This window comes from Helianthus annuus, chromosome 14, assembly GCF_002127325.2.
Source record: "Helianthus annuus cultivar XRQ/B chromosome 14, HanXRQr2.0-SUNRISE, whole genome shotgun sequence".
NCBI lineage: Eukaryota > Viridiplantae > Streptophyta > Magnoliopsida > Asterales > Asteraceae > Helianthus > Helianthus annuus.
The window spans coordinates 9,377,620-9,389,465 of record NC_035446.2 but is presented as its reverse complement, the minus strand read 5'-3'; the positions used below and the strand labels follow the sequence as shown (position 1 = coordinate 9,389,465).

Here is an 11,846-nt window from a genome sequence, read left to right as displayed (position 1 = left end):
AAGGGTTTTTGTTTGTTTGGGACCATTGAAAGAAGGGTTTAATGAATTTAGGAGGGGATTTTTAAGGTTAAATTGGGAATTTATGAAAGGCCCCTACCCTAGTTAGATGTTAACTATAGCTGGGTTAGATCAAAACAATGGAATTTATCCATTAGCATATTGAATTGTTGAGACTGAGAACAAAGACTTCTGGACCTGGTTCCGGGAGTGTATTAAAGATGATTTGGATCTTCCTTTGAATGCAAATTCCACATTCATTTCTAACAGGAAAAAGGTATTGTATATTATTCGTCAATTATCATAAGTCTTTTATTTATTGTTTAATGCTTGTCATCTGATGAAACAGGGAATTATACTAGCCATAAATTAGGTATTTCCAGCAACTGAGCATAGATTCTGCTTAAGGCACATATGCAGAACATGAAACTTCAATGGAGAGGAGATGCCTTCAAGGATTGCCTTTGGAATGTTGCAAATGCTTATACAGTTCTAGATTTTGAAATGAAAATGGAGGAGTTTAGGTTGTACAACATTGAAGCATATAATAGGTTGGCAAGGATTCCACCTATTCACTAGGGCAAGTCTCATTTTACAAGTATAGTTACTATATACTCGTATCAAAACTGCGTTAGATTATGCAGTTTAGCGTTCAATTATACAATTTAGTTTTTGATGTGTTAATCATTTGGTTTGGCAATTTTATATACAGGTAGGGCCCTGTGGTGTTGAACAATATGTGTGAAGTTTTGAATGCAAGAACAGACAATGGTAGAGACAAGCGTATCATTTCTGCTTTAGAGTTTGTGAGGGATTATTTAATGCAGAGGATTGTGAATGTTATTGGGGTGAGTCGACAGTATAATGGTCCACTAACCCCTAGACTTGCAAAGATTTTTGATGAAACAACGACCCTAGCTACAAATTATACTATTAAGTGGGGTGGTGGGTCAAAATATCGGGTTAGTGGTAAGGTCACACAGGATGGTGTTGCAACATATAAACAATATGTAGTGGATGTTGTGGATAGGGTTTGCAGTTGCAGGGAATGGGAACTTTCAGAAATCCCATGCATGCATGTTGTAGCTATCAACTAGGACATGGCAATGAATGGTGAACAGGTTGGGACCCAGAATCATGGGTGAATGAGTGTTACTATCTTGAAACATGGAAGAAGGTTACAAGCACACCATTAATCCCATAAATGCCAGAGAGTTATGGCCAAAATCACAATGTCCTACCACCTTGACACCACATTTGCACCATACACCTTTTGGTAGACCTAATAAGAAAAGAAGGAAGGATGCGGTAGAGTTGCAGGATGACATTGAAAGGGCTTCCCAATTAAGAAACAAGAGAAAGAGGGGTGTTGAAGCTGATAAGGACCAAGTTGAAGTTGGTGGGAAGTTAACAAGAAAATGGAAGTCTGTCACGTGCAAAAAGTGTTGTGGTATGGGCCACAACTAAAGAACATATGGAAGGACCAAAAAAGTTAAACAACCAAGGATATGGAAGAAAGGTAAGAAGACCAAAGATGGTAATTAGACTGCTGAGGCTGGTCCAAGTGTTTAAGGGTTGTGATTTTATGGTTTTTGGGTTGTGATCAAACAATGGTGCTGTCTTTTGTAGTTATTATGTCTAGTTATCTTATTTACACTCTTATGACAATTATCATCATCATTTGGGCTTGTTATTTTAATGATATGAATGTAGGTTTAAAAATCATGACAATTTATGGTTTAATGTTTATTGGTGAATGGTTTTTGTTTAATGTTTATTGTTTGATTATATTTGAATGTGTGTTAGGACTGGTTTAAGACAGGCTTTAGGATGTGTTTAGGACATGGTTAGGCATTGTTTTAAGGTTTGTACAAGATTGTTGCATATGGGTCAGTTGGGCAGGTTTGTACACCGTTGGACAATTTTGGGGTTGGTACAGGTTTGGGCAAAAGTTGGACAGATTTGGGGTTGGTACACTTTGCACATAGGTTTGTAATTCACTTTGCACATTTTGCACAAGTTTGCTGCACATTGGTGCCTATTTACACACTTTGCACATTGGTTTGTATTACACATTGGTGCCTATTTACCCTTTGCACAGTTTGCACATTGGTTTGTGTTACACCTACACATTTTGACTTGTATCAGTCTAAAGGTCCATGTAAAATTGCTTTGCACATTGGTAAGTTTGACTATTAGGACTTCACATTCGTGCATATTTATTTACTTCAATCCACTTTTCAGAACATTAAAGTCCCCCATTTGCATACATATTTACTTCCATCCACCCGCCAACTATTTGAACCTTCTAACATTTAACTCTCCCATCTGCATACACATTTAATGGTATCCACATTTCACATAATCAATGACAAATTTTCATGACAGAACATAGGGAATATCCATTGCATTAAAGACATTACATACATACATCCATCACATTTTCAAAACTAAACATAGGAACTATCCATTGCATTCAAGCGATTACATAAATCCATTACAAAATAAGAATCAATCATAAATGATTCCAAAACACACAAACCCTAAAACTATCAACAGCACCAAGATAATCTTGTTCTTCAGCCGGTTCTTTTCACGCATCTTGGCTAACTCACCTTTACTTGGTTTCTGTGTCTTAGAAGCCCAGGAATAATTGACACTACAAGATTACACACTAGGGGTCCACCCACCCTATGAATCTTCCACAATTGGGATTCTGAGAGAAGAAAGAATGAAACTTCTTCAAACAAGCATATTCAAATCAGTAATAGTATTCATTACCATGATTGGACAAGAGTAGAAACGTCGACCAAGGTTGAGATCAGTCCATGATGTAACTATGATTGCATCTTGCCCACAATTGTAGAGAACCATTATCGAACAACGAGGAAGACGATGCATAGATGAGGAAGATGATGAACAGTTTATGCAGAGAACTGTTGGTGGTTAGGTTTGTGCGGAAAAATGGGTTATTTTATAGGCATAACAAAATAACCAAAGAATCAGATGAAAATACCCTCATGTGATAAGCACGTGGGGTGACTTAACAAACTGAAGTTAGGCCCAAAGACTATCCGAGAAACGGAAGAACAAACGTTGATGACCATAGCTGTAATTTTAAAAAGTTAAAGATTATAGGTGAAAATGAAGCAAATCACATGAAATGCCCGGAAATTTTTCTCAATTCAAAACATCATTTATAATAAGTTAGAGTTAAATGCTTGGTTGGTCCCTGTGGTTTTCAAAAATTTCAGACTTGGTCCTAGTGGTTTTCTAATTACACGCTTGGTCCCGAAAGTTGTCAAAAATGCACTCGGTTGGTCCCTAGCCCTAACATCAGTTAAATTTCTCAACTAACTATGTGTGAAATGACTATATTATCCTTGAACATTTAAAAACCTAAAACTATATTACCCTCTGCATCATCTTCATCACCAACATCATACCCATTTCCCTCTGCTCTCTCTCGATCACACACCGGTGACCGGCCGGTTTTCCGGCGTCTCCGTTCTCCGGTAGTACCACACCCACCTCCGACAAACCCACAACAACCACCTGCCATCCCCCCTTGTTTCCTTCGAGCTGGTGACCGGTGCACCTCTGGCCGGTTGCCGGTCGACTGTCCTACCAATCGAACACCCAACCCCACACCAGTTTATACCCTCTGCAACATACCCACCTGTTGCATCCCTCAAACGATGATGATGCTGATGCGGTGGTTATGGGGTTGGGTTGTTGTGGGTGGAGATTAGAGGTTGAAGAAGAAATGGGTGTTGTGGTCAACTACTTAACTGGAATAAAAAGGGGCGATGATGATGAGTTTCTAATTGTCTCAGTGAATCGATGGTTGAGATATACCAAGTCTTGGCAGGGCAATTCTCCGGCAGTATATATATTTGATGCCACCGTTAGTTTTGCAGCCATGGAGGTTTTATCCAATCTGTACCGATTGTTGTTTACAGATCTGAGCTTCATTCTATTCAACGAAATTGCTTTTATTTATTCACGGAATTGAGTCTTGGAACTGTCATTCAGTTGATTTAGGCTGAATTTTTTATTGGAACTGTCATGTGGTTTTTATTTATTTATGAGTTAAATGCTTTGTTGACATCTTTTGGCTCTGGCTGATGAAGATGATGATGGTGTGGGTTTGTGATGAAGATGATGATGGTGATGAAGATGATGTAGTGGATGGATGCAGATGATGAAGATGATGCAGATGATGATGGAGATGAAGATGATGATGGTGATGAAGATGATGCAGTGGGTTTTGTTAATAATCAAGGGTATTTTGGTCATTTAACATGGACTTAACTGAGATATTTAACTGATGTTAGGGCTGGGGACCAACCGAGTGCATTTTTAACAACTTTTTGGACCAAGCGTGTAATTAGTAAACCACTAGGACCAAGTCTGAAATTTTTGAAACCACAGGGACCAACCAAGCATTTAACTCTTTTTTCTAGATTTTATAAAATATACACTGGACGACCCACGTAGGTTGTTTGTTTGTACGGTCCGTGATATTACAAAAAATGGCGACTTCCGGGCATGTTTGGGTAAGCTTATTGAAACAACTTATTGACTTATTGGCTTCTTGGAAAAGTCAGGATTTTGTGACTTATTGACTTATTGGCTTTTCCCCCTCACATATACCCTCTTTGCCAAACATCATTTTAGAACTTATGACTTTTCAAAAAACCAATAAGTCAATAAATTGTTTCAAAAAGCTTAGCCAAACATGCCCTCCATAACTTCCAAATTCAAATCGTTAATATTTTCAATTTCAAGAACACGAGTTGAACTCGACAGTCGATGCAAACACTGATTCATCAAAAACCTCCCGTAAACAACAAATTAACAACCAATGTTTGTCAAGCTTCAGCACTTAGATACAAACTGCATCCCAATTCTCCACCCACTCAACACCTCAAAAACCACCAACACCAATGGCAAAGCTTCAATTCCTCTTCCACTCCACCGTACCCAAAGAGAATTCGAACAACAACTCATCAAGAAACACCAAATCCCACCTCAAAACCCATCTGATTTTCGCAAAAGAACTGTTTTTGTTAACGCAAAACCGAACCCAGATGGTTCGGTGGAAACCCCTGTGAAAGAGAAAGTTGCAGTTGAAAAGTGTAGAGGATTTGATGGGAGAATGTGGTTAAGGAAGGAGAATTTGCACACCAAGTGTTCGACGAATGTTCTGAGTGGGAATGAGGTGGTTAAAAAGATGCACACCAGGTGTTCGACGAAAGTTCTGAGTGGGAATGTGGTGAAAAAAGTGAATGCCAGGTGTTCGACAAATGTTCTGAGTGAGAACGAGGTGAAAAAAGAGCATACCAGGTGTTCGACGAATGTTCTGAATGGAAACGTGGTGGTAAAAGAGGTGCACACCAGGTGTTCGACGAAAGTACCGAGTGAAAACGAGGTGAAAAAAGTGCATACTAGGTGTTCGACGAATGCTTTGAGTGGGAATGAGGTGGTGAAAAAGATGCCTACCAAATGTTCAACGAAATGGGCGAGGTATGGAGGGTGTATTCCCGCTATATTAGAAGCTTTGGAACGAGTCGATGATTTGGACGAAGCTTTTAAACCGTGGGAACTTAGTCTAAGTAACAAGGAAAGAACAATAATCTTGAAGGAGCAAAAGGTTTGGCAAAGGGCTATGGAGATTTTCGTGTGGTTTAAGAGGAAAGGATGTTACGAATTGAACGTAATTCATTACAACATAATGATTAGAATTCTTGGTAAAGCTCGAAAATGGGATGAACTCGAGATGTTGCGTGACGAAATGGAGAAAATTGGGATCGAATCGATCAATTCTACGTATGGAACTTTGATTGATGTTTATAGCAAAGGTGGGATTCGGGAAAAAGCGATGTATTGGTTAGATGTGATGAACACGAAAGGAATGGAACCCGATGAGGTGACTATGGGGATCGTTGTTCAAATGTATAAAACCGCAGGACAGTTTGAAAAGGCCGAGGAGTTTTTTAAAAAATGGTCGGTGGATAAACGCACACCAACAAAAACCGAAGCTTTAACAGATCATGTTGGTTTAAGCTCGTATACGTATAATACTTTAATCGATACTTACGGTAAAGCAGGAAGAGTTAATGATGCGTCTGAGACGTTCGAGCAGATGCTTAAAGAAGGTATTGTTCCAAATACGGTGACACTCAATACGATGATTCATATGTTTGGTAATCATGGTCAGTTAGATGAAGTTGCATCGTTGATGCAGAAAATGGAGCAATTTCATTGCGTACCGGATACAAGAACGTATAATATACTCATTTCACTTCATGTTAAGCATGACAATATCGTTGCGGCAAAAGGGTATTTTAAAAAGATACAAGAGGCTTCACTTGAGCCGGATTCCGTGACTTACCGAACACTTTTATATGCTTTTTCAATACGGCATATGGTTTCTGAAGCAGAAGAACTTGTAAACGAGATGGATGAAAGAGATCTCGAGGTAGATGAATTCACACAATCTTCACTTACGAGAATGTACATCGAGGCTGGTATGGTTGAAAAGTCATGGTTATGGTTTAATCGGTTTCATATTCAAGGGAAAATGAGCCCCGAGTGTTACTCCGCGAGTATTGATGCGTATGGAGAACGTGGATATATTTTGGAAGCCGAAAAGGTTTTCAAATGCTGTCAAGAACGAAGAAATCCAACTGTACTCGAGTTTAACGTTATGATCAAAGCTTACGGCCTTAACAAGAAATACGATGATGCGTGCCGATTAATCCATAGCATGAATGAACACGGTGTGTTCCCAGATAAATGCAGCTATAATTCACTCATCCAAATGTTAGCAAGTGCCGATCTCCCACAAAAAGCTAGTTTTTATTTACGAAAAATGCGGGAATCGCAGTTCGTGAGTGATTGCGTACCGTATAGTGCGGTCATCTCAAGTTTTGTAAAACTGGGTCAGTTGGAAATGGCGGTTTGTTTGTTTGAAGAAATGATCGAGTTTAACGTAAAACCGGATGTGGTGGTTTATGGCGTGTTGATCAATGCGTATGCTGACGCTGGAGATGTTGAAGAAGCTTCACGTTATGTGAATGAAATGAAAGACATGGGTTTGGTTATGAATGATGTAATATGTAACTCGTTGATTAAACTCTACACGAGAGTCGGGTGTTTGAAAGACGCCGAAGAAGCATACTATATGCTTCAAAAGTTAGACACGGGTACGGATGTTTATTCGTGTAACTGTATGATTGATCTGTACACCGAACGATCAATGGTGAAACCCGCAGAAGAAATATTTGAAAAACTAAGAAGAAATGGGAACGCGAACGAGTTTTCTTACGCGATGATGTTGTGTATGTACAAGAAAATCGGGAGTTTTGATGAAGCTTTAGAGATGGCGAAACAGATGAGAGAGTCGGGGCTGTTGACTGATTTATTAAGTTATAATCATGTTCTTGGATTGTATGCATCTGATGGTAGGTTCAAAGATGCGGTGACGATATTTAACGAGATGGTTGAATCGGGTGTCCAACCAAACGATTCGACTTTTAAATCGCTTGGAGTTGTTCTTATGAAACGTGGTGTTCCGAAGAAAGCGGTCAAGAATCTTGAAATTATGTGGAGAGATGATCATCAAAGTGGTGTGAAAGCATGGTTAGATACTCTCAATTCAGTTGTGGGTATGGTTTATTTTGACATTAATGATTAGTGATGATTTACTTGTATTAGAAGTTCATAATTTAGAATCTTGGGTTATGTTGTATGTTCATAGATGTATTTTAATCTTAGGAAAATCTTTGTAGCATTGTAAGACTGTTGTTTTTAACTATAACATTATATTATCGCACATATTTTCTTTTAGTTCCATAAATCTTATATGAGAGGTCATCTGTACATGGTCATACCGCCATCATATTTGATGTATATGACCATTTTAATCTTTACAACAGGGAGTTTACGACTCTTTTAGCAGTGAGTTTTTGACAGTGTGGCTAAAAGAGTTGTCACCTCCTTGTAAGTGGGGTTGAACACGAGCCAAGTTGTACACAAGCTTGACTCCTTTAAATCAAGAGAGTTTAATGTGTCATGTCAAATGTTTTGATGATCAAATCAGCTCAATTGTGCTGAAACACTACACCTCAATAAGGAGAGCATCAACAATTAAAGTAAGTCATGCAACATAAGTGCTCGCATTTCTGTCGTATAGTTGGTCGGAGGTCTGATCGCTCCTCTGATGAGTCCATGACATGATAAAACTAGTGAGTGACTGATATTAAAATATATAAGATGAATACACACTAAATATATAGATGATTGTTAACCAAAATTTCTTATTAGAGACCATCTATCAAGGTTGATGTTTTATGCAAATGAATCTATTATATTGTGTGGATATAAAACAACATTACAAAATATTGGTCATATGAATAGACACTAAATAGATACATTGAATTATTGAAACAATATTTTGATAATTTTTTTTTCTGATTATCAGTTAAATCATTTTAGTGATAATAATTTCTCTAAAGATATTATGAAATGCATTAATAACATTACATATTATTAATATAAAAAAAAAGAAATAAATGTATAATTAACTGATGATGCTGTTTGATAAGTTAATTTTACAGACTTTTATTAATGTATAATTAACTGATGATGCTGTTTGATAAGTTAATTTTACAGACTTTTATTAAAAATAAATTCTATTTATTATCTTAAGATTTTAATTTTATTAACCACATATGATTAATTAAAAATGTCCTTCCAACTTTAGCTGGGTTCTAAAAGCTTTTGGGAAGAAGGCAAGGGTTTAAACTATGAGATAGAGTAAATTAGAATTAATTTGATGTAATTCATAAATAAGGTTATTGTTAAAAAAAAAAACAATAAAAAAAAACAAGAGTAAAATGTTATTTTAGTCCCTGTGTTTTAGGTTATTTTGACAGTTTGGTCTAAAGGTTGAAATGTTGTCATTTTAGTACAAATAGTTTCAAACATTGCCATTTTAGTTCACTGAGTTAACTCCATCCATTTTTTATGTTAACTAGAAGGGCAATTCGGTCATTTTTTATGTAACTCTGCTAACTAGAAGAGCAATTCGGCCATATAAAATGACCGAATTGCCCTTCTTGTTAACTTGAAAAATTGGATGAAGTTAACCCAGTGGACTAAAATGGCAACGTTTAAAACTATTTGGTTTGAAATAACAACGTTTCAAAATTTTAGACTAAACTGACAAAAGAACCCAAAACACAGGGACTAAAATGACATTTAACTCGAAAAACAAATACTTACAGGTATTCAAGAAAGTCGAATGCTTTTCATTCAACTATCATCTTGCCAGCTTCATATTCTTGATCGTTGCAACTTGCAAGTAATCTAATGATCAACTGTGATGAAAATCACCTTCAAGACCAAACCCCTCCCTTCGTTTCTCACCTTCTCAACCCTAAAACAATCCCCAAGACACCACTCAACTTCACCCCTTCAACAACCCCACATCCCCACAAACACAACTTACCAACACTCCCTCATTGCAGCCCTAAAATCCTCATCATCCCACCCCACTCCCCTCAAATACGGCCAGCATCTCCATTCTCACATCCTCAAATACGGCCATGACTCCAACATCTTTATTCGCAATAGTTTGATCAGTCTGTATGCAAAATTTGGTGTCTTAAACGATGCGGAATCCATTTTTGTTGATGGGTGTCAGTCGGATCGTGTTTCGTGTAACATTATGCTTGCTGGGTATGTTAAATTCGGCCGTTTGGATGATGCACGCCAACTGTTTGATAAAATGCCTGGGAGAAATAACATATCTTTTACTACTATGATAATGGGGTTGGGTCAAGGTAGGTATTGGGATGAAGTGATGAATGTTTTTAAGGAAATGAGGTTGTTGGGTTTGGCTCCGAATGAGGTGACATTGTCGAGTGTGATTTCGTCGGATGCACATGTATCCGGGGGTAAAAACGGGCATATGCTTCATGGTTTGGTTGTTAAATCTGGGCTTGAGGAGTTTAACCTTGTGGTGACTAATCTGGTTCATGTGTATTGCGCGTGTTCGTGTTTGGATTATGCGAGGATTTTGTTCGATGGGATGTCGGAGAGGAATGTAGTTTCGTGGAATGTGATGTTGAATGGGTACTCAAAGGCTAGGTTAATTGGCTTTGCACGAGACCTGTTCGATGAAATGCCTGAACGAGATGTGGTTTCTTGGGGTACCATTATCGAATGCGTTTTACATGTTGAGAACTTGAGTGAGGCGTTGACGTTATACCGAGAAATGGTGAATAGCGGGATAGGTCCTAATGATGTCATGCTGGTGGATATAATTTCGGCGTGTGGTCAAGTGAACGCGCTTTCTGAAGGTCAACAGTTCCATTGTATAAGCGTAAAGTTAGGAGTCGACCGTCATGACTTTATGCAATCGACAATCATCCACTTCTATTCCGCTTGCAACAATATTAAACTCGCTCAAATGCAGTTCAAAATCGGGAGCAAAAACCACCTGCCGTCGTGGAATGCGTTAATATCAGGACTAGTAAGAAACGGGATGATCGATTCTGCACGCGAATTATTCGACAAAATCCCTAGTAGAGACGTTTTTTCATGGAGTTCGATGATTGCAGGATATGCACAAACGGGCCAACCTGATATGGCTTTAAAACTCTTCCGTGAAATGATATATAGTGGCGTTAAACCGAACGAAGTAACGATGGTAAGCATGCTCTCATCCGTTGCTAATTTGGGCTCGTTACAAGAAGGAAGATGGGCTCACGAGTTTATAATCAGCAACTCGATTCCCATAAACGATAATCTATCCGCAGGCATTATCGACATGTATGCGAAATGTGGGAGCATAAACACTGCGTTACAAGTCTTTAATCAAGTCAAACACAAAGTGTTGACCATCTCACCGTGGAACGCTATCATATGTGGTTTAGCGATGCACGGTCACGCGAGAACATCGTTAGAAACGTATTCAGACTTGTTGACACGCGGTATCCCGCTTAACTCCATCACATTTATTGGCGTACTTAGCGCGTGTTGTCATGCTGGTTTGGTAGAAGAAGGTGAAAGACATTTTAAAAGTATGAAAAATGTTTATAACGTAGAGCCAAACATCAAGCACTACGGTTGTATGGTGGATCTTTTGGGTCGAGCGGGAAGATTGAAAGAAGCGGAGGAGATGATCAACAACATGCCTATGAAGGCGGATGTTGTGATATGGGGCACGTTGTTAGCAGCTTCTAGAACGTATGGTAATGTAGAAATTGGAGAAAAAGCGGCTGAAAATTTGGCGAATGCAGAACCATCACATGGTCCAGGTAGAATTTTGCTTTCCAATCTTTATGTAGATGCGGGGCGGTTGGATGATGCAGCTTTTGTAAGACATGAAATGCAAACCCGAAAGTTAACCAGGTCGTTTGGTTACAGTGGTGTAATATGACCCGTTAATTCGATTTATAATTTGATTTTAAAATCTTTGACATGCTTTATACGTATTTTTTAACAACAAATACTCATGCACATTTCTTCTTGTTGGGACTTGAATCCACAACCTTTATTGGTGGACCATCTTTGGTACCCGTAGGTCAAAGGCCTATTGGTGGTTTCAGACATATTGAATACACTCGTGTGACTTTTAACGTGTTTGACCTAAACATATTGAATACACTCTGTGCTAAGCTAAGTTTTATAATTTTACCCATCTGACCCGTTGGAGAAAAAATATGAAAAACTGTTTTAGGCATAAGTTGGGTGTTCGAGAATTTGAATTACGGGGAGGTGTTGTTGGGTAATTCAAATATGAGATTGAGTCATTCGTGGAAGAAGTTTTATGGCTT

General features: G+C 38.3%; 2 protein-coding genes across 2 annotated transcripts; both read left to right on the top strand.

The window, feature by feature from the left end:
- The first annotated feature begins 4,747 nt into the window (after positions 1 to 4,747).
- On the top strand, positions 4,748 to 7,715 carry LOC110908057 (pentatricopeptide repeat-containing protein At3g23020). The gene has a single exon (XM_022152962.2). The coding sequence runs from the start codon at positions 4,865 to 4,867 to the stop codon at positions 7,697 to 7,699; it is 2,835 nt and encodes a 944-aa protein (XP_022008654.1). The 5' UTR covers positions 4,748 to 4,864; the 3' UTR covers positions 7,700 to 7,715.
- A 1,564-nt stretch (positions 7,716 to 9,279) lies between these two features.
- Positions 9,280 to 11,529, top strand: LOC110908058 (pentatricopeptide repeat-containing protein At5g19020, mitochondrial). Its single transcript, XM_022152963.2, has one exon. The coding sequence runs from the start codon at positions 9,389 to 9,391 to the stop codon at positions 11,447 to 11,449; it is 2,061 nt and encodes a 686-aa protein (XP_022008655.1). The 5' UTR covers positions 9,280 to 9,388; the 3' UTR covers positions 11,450 to 11,529.
- Positions 11,530 to 11,846: the final 317 nt, after the last annotated feature.

Bases quoted from the DNA above. Each gene is read 5' to 3' on its own strand.
- LOC110908057 (XM_022152962.2), top strand. From the start codon at position 4,865: ATGTTTGTCAAGCTTCAGCACTTAGATACAAACTGCATCCCAATTCTC.
- LOC110908058 (XM_022152963.2), top strand. From the start codon at position 9,389: ATGAAAATCACCTTCAAGACCAAACCCCTCCCTTCGTTTCTCACCTTC.